General features: G+C 29.4%; 1 protein-coding gene across 5 annotated transcripts in view; it reads left to right on the top strand.

Annotated features, from left to right (window-relative positions):
• LOC145293143 (vacuolar protein sorting-associated protein 18 homolog) overlaps positions 1-17281 on the top strand; it is a 326884-nt gene that overhangs the window by 307356 nt on the left and 2247 nt on the right. For 3 of the 5 annotated variants that reach the window (XM_080139561.1, XM_080139559.1, XM_080139558.1), the window contains 4 exons: positions 3675-3792; positions 8331-8456; positions 10818-10853; positions 16171-16229. In XM_080139561.1, coding sequence (XP_079995687.1) covers positions 3675-3792; positions 8331-8456; positions 10818-10853; positions 16171-16229 — 339 coding nt within the window. The remainder of the gene's footprint in view (positions 1-3674; positions 3793-8330; positions 8457-10817; positions 10854-16170; positions 16230-17281) is intronic. The other 2 variants (XM_080139563.1, XM_080139560.1) reach the window with 1 other exon arrangement.

The following is a 17281-nucleotide window of genomic DNA, read 5'->3' as shown; positions in this document are numbered from 1 at the left end:
TTAAAAATCATGTGAATTTATATTATGAATTAAGAATCATTTGAATTTATATTATGAATTAAAAATCATTTGAATTTATATTATGAATTAAAAATCATGTGAAGTTATATTATGAATTAAAAATCATGTGAAATTATATTATGAATTAAGAATCATTTGAATTTATATTATGAATTAAAAATCATTTGAATTTATGTTATGAATTAAAAATCATTTGAATTTATATTATGAATTAAAAATCATGTGAATTTATATTATGAAATAAAAATCATTTCAATTGATATTATGAATTAAAAATAATTTAAATTCATATTATGAATTAAAAATAATTTAAATTCATGAATTACAAATCATTTGAATTCATATTATGAACTACAAATCATTTGAATTTATATTATGAATTACAAATCATTTGAATTTATATTATGATTTAAAAATCATTTAAATTTATATTATGAATTAAAAATCATTTGAATTTATATTATGATTTAAAAATCATTTGAAGTTATATTATGAATTACAAAACATTTGAATTTATATTATGATTTAAAAATTATTTGAATTTATATTATGAATAAAAAATCATTTGAATTTATATTATGAATTAAAAATCATTTGAATTTATATTATGAATTAACGATCATTTGACTTTATATTATGAATTAAAAATCATTTGAAGTTATATTATGAATTAAAAATCATTTCAATTTATATTATGAATTACAAATCATTTGAATTCATGGAGTAAAAATCATTTGAATTTGTATTATGAATTTAAAAACCATTTCAATTTATGAATTACAAATCATTAGAATTCATATTATGAATTACAAATCATTAGAATTCATATTATGAATTAAAAATCATTTCAATTTATATTATGAATTAAAAATCATTTCAGTTTATATTATGAATTAACAATCATTTTAATTTATATTATGAATTAAAAATCATTTGAAATTATGAATTAATAATCATTTACATTTGTATTATGAATTAGAAATCATTTAAATTTGTATTATGAATTAAAAGTCATGTAAATATTTATTATGAATTACAAATCATTTGAATATATATTATGAATTGTAATTGTAATAAATTCGAATTTATATTATGAATTAAAAATCATTTGAATCTATATTATTAATTACTAATAATTTTAATTTATATTATGAATTAAAAATCATTTGATTTTGTATTATGAATTAAAAATCATTTGAATTTGTATTATGAATTAAAAATCATTGGAATTTGTATTATGAATTAAAAATCATTTGAATTTATGACTTACAAATCATTTGAATTCATGAACACAAATCATTTGAATTTATATTACGAATTACAAATCATTTGAATTTATACTATGATTTGAAAAATCATTTGAATTTATATTATGAATTAAAAATCATTTGAATTTATATTATGATTTAAAAATCATTTGAATTTATATTATGAATTAAAAATCATTTGAATTTATATTATGAATTAAAAATCATTTGAATTTATATTATGAATTAAAAATCATTTGAATTTATATTATGAATTAAAAATCATTTGAATTTATATTATGAATTAACGATCATTTGAATTTATATTATGAATTAAAAATCATTTGAAGTTATATTATGAATTACAAATCATTTGAAGTTATATTATGAATTACAAATCATTTGAATTTATATTATGAATTACAAATCATTTGAATTTATATTATGAATTACAAATCATTTGAATTTATATTATGAATTACAAATCATATGAATTTATATTATGAATTACAAATCATTTGAATTTGTATTATGAATTAAAAATCATTTGAATTTGTATTATGAATTAAAAAGCATTTGAATTTATATTATTAATTATAAGTCATTTGAATTTATATTATGAATTACAAATCATTTGAATTTATATTATGAATTACAAATCATTTGAATTTATATTATGAATTACAAATCATTTGAATTTATATTATGAATTACAAATCATTTGAATTTATATTATGAATTAAAAATCATTTGAAATTAAATTATGAATTAAAAATCATTTGAATTTATATTATGAATTAAAAATCATTTGAATTTATATTATGAATTAAAAATCATTTGAATTTATATTATGAATTACAAATCATTTGAATTTATATTATTATTTTAAAATCATTTGAATTTATATTATGATTTTAAAATCATTTGAATTTATATTATGAATTACAAATCGTTTTAATTTGTATTATGAATTAAAAATCATTTTAATTTGTATTATGAATTAAAAATCCTATCAGCTCAAGACACCTTTCTTTAAGTTTCTTTTTTGAGAATACTCTGAAGCAATCTTCTTGCTTCATTCTTTTATTATTATTATTATTATTATCTTCACAATGAATAATACTGTTTTAATAATTTAGACAGACTACAAACTTTCAGATGTTTATCTGAAAGATCCGAGTTCCATCAGGAAACCACATTTAAGGTTTACTGAAAATATTTTGATATTTTGACAGTCAAAATATTTAATTTTTTATCCAGGTTAATTTCCTGGTAGAAAATTTTTTACAAAAAGATATCAAACTTTAAATAAATCATCAATTGTTTTGACTTGTTAATACATTTTCATTTCTTTTCAAGTAAGATTTTAACAAAGAAACATTTTTTAAAAAGTGGAAAAGTTCCTCCAGAGACTGGAAAAAAAGTTGAATTAATCCGCTCAGAAATATTTGTTAATTTTACTAATCAAGAAAACATTGATGATTGTTTACATGACATGACCCAACCCAGCCAATGAGAAGGTGCCAAAAAGATTGTCTGCCAAATTGAATAACCTGCCCAAAATCACACGTCTCTAAAAAAAAAAAAAAAATCTAAAATCTGTTTAAAAGTAAATTTTACAAACTTTTCCTTTTTTTGCTGAGCCCTTCAATTGTAAAAGAAATAAGCCATTTCTAATAAATTCTGAAGATATCAAAATATTCAAAACAAAGTTCGCTCACAATATTTTAACTGCAAAGATTAATCAAGAGACCCTTCGAGGGCATTCTAAGTGTAATAATCCGTTGTTTATGCATTATTCAAAATAAATTCTGAAAACTTAAAAAATTGGTTTTTGTTGCTCAATAATTTCCCATTTATTTGTGTAGTTTTAATAAAAAACAATTTCCCATGTATTCGTGTAGTTTAACTAAAAAATAATTTCCCATTTATTCATGAGTATTTAATAAAAAAAATAATTTCCCATTTATTTATGTAGTTTAAATAAAAAATAATTTCCCATTCGTGTAGTTTTAATAAAAAATAATTTCCCATTTATTTGTGTAGTTTTAATAAAAAATAATTTCCCATTTATTTGTGTAGTTTAAATAAAAAAATAATTTCACATTTATTCGTGTAGTTTTAATAAAAAAAATGAAGAAAATAAACATGAGTAAAAATAAATAAAAGTGAAATATTGTTCCTTGTTTTCTTCGTCTAACTCCACCAACACGAATAAATATGGAACTATTATACTTTTTCTGAATTAGAGCTCATCAAAATCCCCTTAAAAATAAAGTCCAAAAGAGTTCTGGTTTACAGGAAGTTATAAATTATACACAAATGTAATTATTTTAATCTTGTTGTCATTCTGTTTTTAATTTTTATCAAGAATATTAAATTGTTTTGTTTTTTTTCTTCTCACAGATTTGCTTTTGTTAAATCTCAGGACAAATGTTATATCTGCAAATTTCCTTTGATGACACAAGCATTTTATGTGTTCCCTTGTGATCACAAATTCCATCGAGATTGTCTCATCTCAGAAGTAAGTACTTAGTTTCCCCAAACTTTTTTATATTGGAAATATATTTCTCAAATGTGCAAACTAATATTGTCCATGATTTCTGTTGTAAGAATTTTATCAAATTTACAGGAAATAGTTTTTTTTAATTAAATGCCATGTTGCTTTGAAATATCTAAAATCTGAATTCTTCATAAAATCATTCACAGTAAAACAATGGAATTTAAAAAAAAAAAAAATATGAACCTTACTTCTATAGATTTGTATATTGAGATGAAATGAAAAAATTAACAGTAGTTAATGAGATATTTATATATTCACCACAATGTGAAGACAATTTGAAAAAAAAAAAGATTAAAGGATCTCAATTATAAAAATAAGTTAGAATCCTTAGGTTTAACTACTTTACTAGAGAAGAATGAAGAGTTGCTTAATTGAAATCTTTAAAATAATGTGATTTTTAAGCATAGAACATACTGTTAATTTATTGGCAAGATTTCAAAAACTGAATTTACAATTATATTTATTTTTTCTGATAGATTAATACACTTTTAGAACAAAATGAGAATGAAAACAAAATAAATCTAATGTAAATCATTTTAAGAATTGGATGAATTTCAAAATAATGGATATTTTTGGTGTAGATCTGATGAAATATTTCGAATTTGTGTTGTATAGCAGGGTGTATATATAAACATAATCATATAACCATGTAAATGTTGCATAACAGGTGTAGCAGTGTATATACACACACTAAACATGTAGCAGTGTATATACACACACTAAACATGTAGCAGTGTATATACACACACTAAACATGTAGCAGTGTATATACACACACTAAACATGTAGCAGTGTATATACACACACTAAACATGTAGCAGTGTATATACACACACTAAACATGTCTCTGGAAATGTATGCATAAAATATAGTGTCCGTTGGTCTTTTGTGTGAATGCAGGTGTTTACACATTCAAATAAGCATATCTGTGTGGCTCACTAGACACTTATTTCTTTTTTCCTTTGTTCCTCCCAATCATTGGCAGCTTGCCCAGGTCAAAACTCTGTAAGGAAAATCTTGCTTGCATGCAAAGTAGTGCACAATGTCTCTCGTTATATTTCTACATCCTTTTTTTAAAGCTCTTGGAATGCAAGAGACAATATCTCCCAAGCTAATCTCTCCAGTAGCTTGAAATCTACTCTGACTTTCTCTCTCCGATTCTGACTGATTGTGTTTACATGTATTAACATTAACACTATTTTTTGTTCTCTCTTACATAAGCACTTTACATAAAAAGGTCAATTTGTTTGTTTATTGTTAAATATGTTTAACTTTTGTTTATGTAGACATCCTAAGCTGTCTTCAATTCAAACTATTTGTAACATTTTATTTTGCTTAAACTAAATTCCATTCTGATATTGTTTACAATTTTATATCAAATATTTCCTTTTTATTACAATCACCTGTGTTTAGTGTAAAACCTCTCTTTGTAATTATTTAAAACGAGTTTTAAAATATTTGACTTATTGTAAATGCCTGATTTAACTTTTTTTATTCTTTTTTTTTTTTTTTGCTTAGCTATGCAAACTAGCAAATGTACTGAATACCTACCTTCATAGGGTCATAATCTCCAACAATCTGTGAAACTTTTTCCTTTTAAAGTTAATGAGATTATTGATTAAAACAAAAAAGTCCAAATAGGCATCCATATGATAAAATGTTCTTTATGTACACCTTAAGACATTATAAAAAACTAATCATTTCATATGCTAAATTACTCTGCTAAGCAAACTTAAGTCATCTTCATAGGTATTTCTGGAAATTATGCATTAATGATTATTACTTTTTATCCAGCAAATCTGACTCTCACAAAAGAAAGTAGCTTTCTTTTTTTTTTTTACATGGTGGTCACCACTTATCAAGGCCCGGAAGCCACTCAGGGATAAGGGTTATTGCAAGTACAGTACATTAGTGTGGAGATTTAATGAAGTGTTTACTTAAGAGGGTGGTTCATTAGGAATTTGTTAACGTTGGACTTGAAGATATCCAAGTTGTAGTCAGGTGGGAAGCAGGCAGACGGAACAGAGTTCCACAGGCATGCAGTTCTAAGAAAGAAGCTTTGTTCATGGAATCTATGTTTTGATTTAGGCACAGATAAAGAGTGGGGGAAATTTTTCACAGTGGATTCAGCTAGACGGGTGTTTTTTGTGAAAAATTGGCGAGGGGGGGACCAGAGATTGGAGCTCAGACGAGCACCTGCCATGGAAATAACGATAAAACAAAGATAGGCTCGCAACGTCTCTTCTGTGGGAGAGAGGTTGCAGGGTAGAGAAAAGGGCATCCCCCACTAAGCCACAAAGTCTATTTTGTACTCTGTCAAGGCAGGATAGGCTTTTTTAGCAGCTCCTGCCCAGATATGGCAGCAGTATTCCATCCTTGGATGTACTTGGCTTTTATATAGATAGAGAATTGCATCAGTAGTGAGATATCTTCTAGAGCGGTAGAAGGATCCCACCATCTTTCCAGCGACCTTGGCAACAGACTTGGTGTACTTGTTTCATTTCCGATCAGGAGTAAATGTTAATCCCAGAAGCTTGTCAAAACATGGAGCTTCTCCTAGACAAGAGCCATCCATTTCAATTGATGCCAGATGGGGACCAGAGCGTTGATGATGTAAAGATAGGAGTTTTGTTTTAGATGCTTTAAAGGTAACCAGCCACGTCTTCCTCCACTGAACCACGCGCTCAAGATCAGAGGAGACAGAATCAGAGAGAACTTTGTCATTTACAGCCTTTGATGTGTTGCCGTAGATGGTTGTGTCATCAGCATAGATGATTTAAGTATGTGTTTAGGGAGATCATTGATGTAGATCAGGAAGAGAGTTGGGCCCAGGATTGACCCTTGAGGGACTCCAGCATTAATACTGCAGGCCTCTGATTTTTGTCCATCGACCACTACTCTTATGAGCCTATCGGAGAGAAATGATTTAATGATTGAGAAAACATTTCCAATTATACTGTAGCTGGAAATCTTGTGAAGTAGGCCCTTATGCCATACCTTGTCAAAGGCCTTTGATATGTCAAGAGCAATTGCCCTAGAAAGGAAGCCTTTATCAAGAGATTCACTAATCCTGTGAGATATAACCGTTAGCACATCTGCAGTAGATCTTGCAGAACGGAAACCATATTGTGTGTCACTAAGAAGGTTGTTTCTACTGAGATGGTTGACTATTTCTCTATTTAATATGGATTCCAGCAACTTACTCATAACACACAGGAGACTTATTGGTCTGTACTGAGAGGGAGGTGACTTATCACCTGAATTCTTAAATACAGGGCATACTGATGAGGTTTTCCAGGGAGTCGGAAAGCACTTCTCCTTAAGGCAATGCTTAAGCAGTTTCGTAAGTATGGGAGCAAGTTCTGGTTAAAGCTTTTTTAACACTATAATTGGGATGCCGTCAGGGCCAGTTGCTTTACTGGAATGAAGCTACATTTTTTATCTACTTCAAATTATCTTCTTTAACTGTTACTCACTGGATTTTGTTTAGAAGGGAAATTCTCTAAATGTACTCGTACATTCCGAATTCCAAGAACATAAGACTGTCATTCTGGCTGCTTGATACTTATATTTTGAGTAGCCACATTATATTTAACAAACACATTGTAAAAATCATATTTTCGATCACATACTTTTGATGTTGGTCTTTTATATTTCGGTTTTTATTAGTTATTTTAGACAATATATTTTCTTACATATTTTTTTTTTAATAACACATCACAAATACATAAGTAGGAAGTTACGACGTGCTCACAAAATAAATAGTGGAACTTCTTAAAATTATTTTTTTCAATAATATTTTGTATTGGATTTTGTGATCCTAAATTATTAAAAGCGATCAGAATAATAAACTTATAATTAAACATAAGTATAAGTTTGATCATCAAAATGCGAACAATTTCAAATTCGATTGAAAGTTTTTCTTAACCAATCCTACCCTATATGTAATTGTTAAAACCAAAAAAAAAGGTATTAAATCATTTACACCACTTAAAAATTAAAAATAACAAGTAAAATGTGTGTTTAGCCTGTACCCCTGTCTTTAAAAAAAAATTACTTTAAAACTTGATATGAGAATAACTTCTTTTCACTAATTAGATTAAATCAAATTTTTTTCACAAAAAAAATCGAATAAAAGAATTGTTAAAAGTTTTCATTGACGTAAGTCATCGACATATAATGAGTGTCGTGTGCATTTAAACAGAATCTGCTGAAAATGATTAGATGATTCCAATCAATAAAATGTTTTATTATGCAAAGGTCTGTTCAAAGAATGGTTAACAATGAAGACACCAATCGATATAAAATTGACAGCCAGTTTAAGAATTTAAAAAAAATGCTAAATTGAAATGGAATTAAATATATTTTTTAAATTTTGTATTTTATGTATCAGCTCACAAATTATTTGGATGTTGAAGTGACAAAATGTTATGTTTAAAAATTATTAACAAAAAATCTGTAAAATAATTTGATTAAAATTTTTGTGTATTTTATTCAAGGTTATTCCAAATCTTTCCCCTTCAAAAAGAAAAACAGTTGAAGAATTACAAAAGAAATTAAACGAACCGAGTGTACAAAACTTGATATTTGCTTTGCACTTACAATCCTCAACTGAAAAAATGAAGGTAAGTTAACAATTTTACTTGGCCTACATTTGTGTTCTGAACTAATAAATATGTCTTCTTTTACTTTGTCTAATGAGCCAAACACATTAGGTGTCTATTCTAATTAGCCAAACACATATGAACAAAAACTCACAGAGGAACCATATGTAGGTCTTGTTGGTATCAACCTGTTTACCATCAGCCATATTATCAATACTTATCATTGAAAAAAAAACAGATAGGTGAGTCTTAAACAAAAGGAAGTTGCAGAAGAAAGAGGAAAACATAATCAGCAAAATTGGTAAAAACTCTTGAAAAACAAGTGATAAAGATTTAGAGGTGAAAGAGATTAATATAACTTGACTGTGCTGCACAAAGTTTTTCAAAATCTAATAAATGATATCTTCTCTTTTCTACAGTCCCTTTCTCATAGAAGAGACAATGCTGAAACTTTAGGCTCTCAAACTCATTAAGTTTTTCTTTGTAGTATGCACTGCATGTATCTTAGTTGTTGATCACTGAAAATCTGTTGAAAAATAATTTAAAAAAAAAAAAGTATGGCCATAAAACAATGCTTTAAAAATAAGAGAAGCCAAAATGATCCACCTCGCCCCTTGACAGGAGGTTTAATGGTAAAATGTGCCGGTTTTGCAGACAGTGGTATCATGGTTTAAAATATGTAAAACTTAGAGAAAAAATATTTCCAAAAATTAAAAAAAAAATGTATTGATATAAATTAGTTAAGCAAAAGAACAATTTGTGTTACAAATGAACTTTGGATTCTTTAATGAAATTTCAGTCAATTGATTGCAAATCATTTGTTAAAATTGCATATGAGAATTATCTAACAGAAGTGTCAAACAGATTGTCATCACTTGTGATACTAAATGTCATTCAATTAAAAATTGAGCTGTGTAATGGTAGAAGGTTGATGTTCATTTAATCGAAGCAGCAATTACTATAGGTACACCTAAACAGTGAGAATGTATTTTGACCATACATTTTGAATCAGACTTATTATTCAAAATAACGTCCATTTTCTATTTGTTTTCCAATAATCAATCAGGCAGCTTGAACATTGTTGGACTTTATACAGATGATTCGAATAATATTTCAGAAGAGAAAGAAATATAAGAAAGAATATTGACTATGATGTCGTTTTTAAAGTAATTTAAAGCATTACAGTGTAAATGATTGAGATTCGAGAAGTTAGGAGGATATTTGTTTATTAGCTTTAATTAAGCAATTTTCTTTTAATTTTTCTAACTTAAAATAACCTGTGCTTGTCATTTAAGGCTTTAATCTGAGAATCTTGAAAAAATCTCACAGTTGGAATGTCTGCCATTGAGTAGGATGCTCCCTCCCCAGCTATTACCAAATGATAAAAAAGTTTTTTGAAAAAATATCTATAACATTTCAGATTGCTCTAACACAGCGGGGTTTTTTTTTTTGCTATCAACCTCGTGAATCTTCTAGGATTACCACCAATGGTGTAATATACTTGCTAAATAAACTCAGGTGTCCTAATTCTGTCAGTGTTTCTAGAATATGTCTTACATTTTTCTAATGGTGATGATTCTCTTTGTAAACAAAAAAATCAGCTGAGTGCAGTACAATGGTGCTATTTTATGTCTCTTTGTTGTGTAATCATATTATAAAGAAAATATAAAGTGAAATAACATTTTTACCACAATAAACATGAATACCTAACCATGTATAGTCTGAAAATCTGTAAAACTGGAAAGAATTCAGTATTTTTAAAGAATTTGAAAGTTGTAGATTTTTAATAATTTATAATTTCTATGTTGCTATAACATTGAACATGAGCTTTTGTAACTGAACTGTAGAAATATTAAAACTTATTCCCTGAAACTCATTTTTTTAGGCATGACCTCTACAAGGACATCAGTTTGATTCTCACAACTTCATTTGTTTTTGATGTGTTCTTAATTCATATGATGTATCAAAAAATGAGTTTTTAATGAATAAATTATGTTTATTTATGAACATATATACTTTTATACAAATAGTTTTAAAATGTTAGTTTTGATTTTTGTCAATGTCAGAGAAGCAGATCGATTATGGGAATAAATTGTAACAATTTTTAAATAAGATAAAACTTTCTTGGATGTTGATGAATAATTTATGACAGGGTTTTCAATTTGCTTTTTTGATTTTAATAAATATTTAATTAATAGTAAATTTTTAAAAATATAATTCACTGTTTACGTTATGCTGTAGCAAAAAAGACACACACATGGACATACGAGAAATTGAGCCCGCAGCTTTATTAAACTCGAGGTGAAGATCAACTGAGTTTATGGATGAATAAACTCTTTCTGTTGTTCATTATTTATAAAAAAAAGTTTCTATTTTTTACAGCCAACTAAATCTAAAAAGTCATCTAAACCAATGTGGGTATGTATCGGTTTTTCCTACATGAAGTGAACAATTGAGCTTTACAAAAGCTGTCTTTGTACTAAAATGATTGTTCTTAAATAATGAAAGTTTTTTTGTTTTTAGACTTAAACTAATCTTATGCAGTAAACTAATCTTATGCAGTAAAGCACATGAGCATTCATTTGGTTTACTCATGAAGACATTTAATATCTTAATAAAAATTAACATTGTTTATAACAAATAATTTCACTAGAACATTTTTTAAAATATGTAACTAACAAATAAATTTGATTTTTAATATTTTACAAAAAATGTTCAAATTTTTATTCACTAATTTAACTGAAAATGTTATTTTCTTGTATTCTAAGTTGGTGTATTTAATATCTACATAAGGTTGACCATCAGGTAAAAGTATAAAATAGTAAAAAGAAAAATGAGTATTTTCTTAATTTGTATTTTATGAAATTGCAAAATTAAAACCTTAGAAAAAAAGTATTTAAAGTTATATGCAGATATTTCTGTGCGTCAACGCATTAGGTGCAAATTCTAATCGTACTTGTACTTTTGTGGATGGCAAGTTGAAAAGAAGCTCGTGAAGGAAAAAAAATGAGAAAGAGACCAACTGATTAGCCAAATGGTTTGTTTTGGGTTCATCCAAACTTAATGCCAACCTTTTTAATACATTGTTTCTCTTATATCTTTATTTTTTTAAAAGCTATGCAATAAAGATAGCAATATTTTAGAAAAACCTTAGCAGACCAGGGTGGCTGTAATGGGTCTAAAGATTCTATTTTTCCCAAATCACAAAAAAAATGTAAGTTTGAATATTTAATTTTATAAAATTTATATTCTATATATATGCGAAACTTTGTTTTCAACAGATTGCCATTCAACAATTAGTCATTTTTCTTATTAAATTGCTAAAGAAAAATTACATTATTTTCATATTTTTTATGGATATGACGAATGGTCAACATTGACAAAAGAAACAGGAATTATTTTAAAATAATCTTTCAATTCAATTTAGACTTGGATGCAAATTTTTTATAGATTCCTTTTGTTTTATTTTTATGACGATGAAATCACATACATCAGTATAAAGCCATATTTGCCTCACCAAGAAATTATATAATAACTAGCCTGGGTGCTAGGTGTTTGGAGGTATGTGTTGAGCAAAAAAAAAAAAAAACGTGGTAGTAGGCAGACAGGAAAGAGGAAAAGAATGGAAAAATGTGACATCTTTGCCGTTGCGTCCATTGCCAAACTGGAAGTGACGCTTTACATGTTTTAAATTAAGGCTTGTAAATATAAAAAAGGGGATGACTTTTAAAAATGTTGGCGAAAAAAAGCGACCCCCTCCTTGTAGAAAAGTGCCCAGTTAAGGGTGAAAGAATAAATGTTTTTAGCCAATTTTTTGATATTTGTTATCCAAAGGGTCAAGCTTCAAAACGATACTGACTTCATGTTAATCCATCGACTCTGTCAAAAGTTTTAGGCAGATATACATACATCCATACATACATTTAAACAGACAGGTGAGATTTATATTAGGGACTAACTTGGGTGCCCGGTGTTTGGAGGTGTTAAAAAAAAATTGGTAGGAGGTAGACAGGCTCGAACCCGTGAAGGCGGAAAAGAAAGTGAAAGAAAATCTGACGTCTTACGGCTACTCCATGACGTGACCGGAAGTGTAAAGCGTTCAAATTTAACATAGTCAATCAAAAAACAAAAGATGACTTGCAGAAATGGCATTGCTTTTAAACCTGCCACGAAAGCAGTCATTTTTAATGTGGGGGGGGGGGGCAGCTCTCCCAAAAGGGGGCACTCTAGCAGTATCTAAATAAATAGGAATTGTTTCAGTATGATGAATTACAGAACAGATACTACCCGGCTGGAAGGTCAGGCGGTTGCATTCCAATAGTTTTGCTTTGTGTATACGAAATAGTTTTGCTTTATTTATATGAAAAAGATAAACATGCGAGACAACGGCATGTTGGAAATTTTGTTTAACTCAGTCAAAAAAAAGATAGATAACGTCTGTTTGCGAATCTGAGATATTATGATCTGGAAAGTATGTGAAAACTTCTTTCGGAATCTAACCGACGCGAATAGCCCCACCCAAAAAGACTTTGCGGACATACACAAACGGAACCCTATAAACAATGAGAAAATTGAAGTTGATTTTAAACATATTTGTTATTCTTAGGATAGAGGAATTTTTAATGTCTATGTATCATTTGCTATTTTGAGCAAAAGAATATTTTACCTACCCTAGGACACATGTATGAAATAATTGTACCTTCCCTAGGATAGGTAATTTACAGCATGTATATGAAATAATTTTACCTTTGCGAGGACGGGTAATTATTTAAAATAAGTTTACCTACCATGAGCATATATGAAACAATTTCACATACTCTCGACAGGTATTGTACAACATATATGGAATAATTTCTCTTCCCACCAAGGCTACCATTATTTTAAGAAAATTAAAATCATTTTTAGAAGATGGATCATTAGGATTTCCAAATTAATACATAAATACATTGTCTTGGTTAATGGTTAGGCAATCCTTGCTTCATCATAAATTTCAACATTACTGGATTTTTTTCTTTCCTCACTATTGGCACTATAATTGTAAGAAAAATTATGTCATTTTTGAATGATGTCGCAGAAGGATTTTCAAATCAATGCATAAATACATTGACACAATTAAGTGATTAGATAATATTTGCTTCAACATTACTGTGTTTCATTTTACTTTCCCCACTACCGACACCAAATTATTTTGTTAAAAAGACCTCATTTTCGGAGATTACTCAGCAGGTTTTACAAACAAATAAACAAATTTGTTGAGAAGCTTATGATTAGGCAGCTCTTGCTTCACTACAAAATTCCACATTACTGTGTTCTTTCCCTCCCGACTACCGACATCATTTTAATGATATCATTTCTTGATCATAACTCAGCAGAGTTTCCAAATAATTACATAAATACACAGATGATGATTAGGCAACTGTTACTTTACCATAATTTTCAATATTGATGTAGTTCTTCCCCCGGAATATGATTCCACAGGTATTCTAGATTTTTTGAATATGACATTGTGGATGATTGCTTTGTGACCCCAAAACGGACATTACTCTCTCTAGCCCAACCTCAAAAGAGAAGGTTTCATAATCTCTAGAGAACTCAAGAGCACTTTTAAAAGTAACATAATCATACTTCTTTCTACCCACCACAACAACCCTTATGGCATTCCTTGAAAATTCAGAAAAATATTGATCACACCCTACAGAAACTTGCATAGTTAACTTTCATAAAAAACAAAGAATTTATTTGAATTAAAGTAATTTTGAGATTGTAAACTGTTTCAGCCACATGCAAAAACACTATTAAAAATATACAGGAAATAAAATAATTTTGAGATCGAAAATTAAAGCCATTTCTGAGACAAACTTTATATTCTACCACCCTCATTTATTCCAGACTAATGCTGGGTACGCTGCTAATATATATTTGCATCTGTCTCATTCAATCGCTGGCGACGCCTGGTATCCTGTTAGTATATATTTCCACCTATCTCAATCACTCCCGAGCAATGCTGGGTATTCTGCTAGTATATATTTCCACCTATCTCATTTAATCCTGGGCAGCGCCGGGTATTCTGCTAGTATGTATTTCCACCCTTTTAGGGCGACGTTGAGTATTCTGCATTCTCACTCGATCCCAAGCGAAGACAGGTATTTTGCTAGTATATATTTCAACCTATCAAATTCAATCCCAAGCCACAATATATAATCTGCTAGTATATATTTCCGCCTATCTCATTCAATCTCCGGCGACGTAGTATATATTTCCACCTATTTCATTTAACCTCGGATGACATTGGGTATTCTACTAGTATATATTTCCATCTATCTCATTCAATCCCGGGAAAATCTGGGTATTCTGCTAGTATATATTTCCACCAATCTCCTTCAATCCCTAGCGAAGCCAGATATTTTGCTAGCATACATTTCAACCTATTTCATTCAATCTCGAGCGATGCCAGCTATTTTGTTAGTATATATTTCCACCCATCTAATTCAATCCCAAGTCATGCCAAGTATTCTATTAGTATATATTTGCACCTATCTCATTCAATCCCAGGCAACACCGGCTATTCTACTAGTATATATTTCAACCTATCTCATTCCATTCTGGACGACACCGGCTATTCTGCTATTATATATTTCTACCTATTTCATTCAATCCTGGATGACTCCTGGTATTAAGCTAGTATATATTTGATCTAACTCATTCAATCCTGGTCGATGCAGAGCCTTCAGCTAGTATATATTTTCACCTATCTCATTTAATCCCAGGCAGCGCCGGGTTTCTGCTAGTATATATTTCCACTTATCTCATTCAATCTTGGGTGCTAGTATATATTTCTACCTATCTCCTTCAATCTCGGGCAACGCTGGGTATTCTGTTAGTATATATTTCTACTTATCTCATTCAATCCCAGGCGACGCTGGGTATTCTGTCAGTATATATTTCCACCTATCTCATTTAATCCCATGCGACTTCTGGTATTTGCAGCTAACTCATTCAATCCTTGGCGATGCCAAGCCTTCTGCTAGTATATATTTCCACATATCTCATTCAATACAGGTCAAAGCCATGTATTCTGCTAGCAATCTCATTCAATCCCGAGCGATGCTGAATATTCTGCTAGTATATATTTCCACCAATCTCATACAATCCCAGGCGATGCTAGATATTCTGCTAGTATATATTTCCATCTGTCTCATTTAATCTGTTCAATTTCAGCCGACGTTGGGTATTCTGCTAGGAATACCCACCTATCTCCCTCGATCCTGGGCGAAGATGGGTATTCTGCTAGTATATATTTCAACCTATCAAATTCAATCCTGGGCCACAATATATAATCTGCTAGTATATATTTCCACCTATCTCATTCAATCCTGAGTGATGCAGAGTATTCTGCTAGTATATATTTCAAACTATTTCATCCAAGCTCAGGCGACGCTGGATATTCGGCTAGTATATGTTTCCACCTATCTCATCATAATAAATATTCTTGGGTTCACAAAATTGAGGGAGGGGGGTGTAATGCCATATGGAGCAATACAGTTAGGACTAAGGAGAAACTTTCTGAATTATATTTTAGAAAAATATTCATTTTTGATAAATCTTATTTTTTGCAAATTTCATGTTTCAACTTTTATTTTTAGATTTTTTTTTCTGATTCTCATTTGAAAACTTGAAACAACTTCTTACTATGAATGATTTTCAATTTTCCCTAAAACTAAACTTTGTTTTTCAGGGAGAATTAGAAGAAATCATTGGTGCTGAGTGTATTTATTGTGGAGAAATGATGATCAAGTAAGTCTGAATGATTTTCGAATAAATTGCTGACACAAAACAAAGATGCATGCGATTGCGATAATAAATTCATATTTACTGACATGCCCAGGTGTTTGGAGGTGTGTGTTGAGCAAAAATAAAAAGTTGGAGTAGGCAGGCAGGCTTAAACCCGTGATGCAAAGGCAGAAAAGAAAGTGAAGGTGTGTGTAACGGTGTTGGTTGAGCAAAAAAAAAAATAGGAGTAAGCAGGCTCGGACCCGTAACGCAGCAGAGGAAAAAGAGGTGCAAAAAAAACAAATGGTCTTTACCAATGTGCCTACCGTGGTTGTGATGTCACAGGCGGTTGAAAAAACACCTTTTATGTGACAGCGTGGAAGCAAAGGTTCAATAACTTGCAAAAAATATCAGCAAAAAAAACGACCCTCCTTGTAGAAAAGTACCCAGTTGAGGGTGAAGGAATTAATGTTTTTGGCCAATTTTTCTATATGTGTCATCCGAAGGGTCGAGCTTCATAATGATACCAATCTCGTGAAAATCCGTCGCCTCTGTCGCAAGTTTTTGCAAGACATACACGCATACATTCATACAGACAGGTGAGATTTATAGATTACTACCCGGCGTTGCTCGGGACCGTATAAACAATGAGAAAATTGAATTTGATTTTGAATAGATTTGTTATTCTTAGGAGAGAGGAATTTTTAATGTCTCTGTATCATTTGCTATTTACCCCCTACAGAAACTGGCCTAGTAAACTTTTGTAGAAAACCACCAATATATATGTATTAATCTAATTTTGAGATCGTAAACTGTTTAAGCCATATCCGGAATCAACTTCAAAAAAATAAAGTAATTTTGAGATAGGAAATTGTTTAAGCCATTTCTGGGAGTAACTTTATATTCTGCCACCCTCATTTAATCCAGAGCAATGCTGATTATTCTGCTAGTGTATATTTGCCCATATCTTATTCAATCGTAGGCAATGCCAGGAATTCTGCTAATATATATTTCCATCGATCGCCTTCATTCTGGGTGACGCCGGGGATATTGCTAGTAAATTTTCTCACCTATCT

Source organism: Euprymna scolopes, chromosome 14, assembly GCF_053919585.1.
Source record: "Euprymna scolopes isolate OS-2025 chromosome 14, ASM5391958v1, whole genome shotgun sequence".
NCBI classification, from domain to species: Eukaryota; Metazoa; Mollusca; class Cephalopoda; order Sepiida; family Sepiolidae; genus Euprymna; species Euprymna scolopes.
This window is presented reverse-complemented; position numbering and strand designations above follow the sequence as displayed.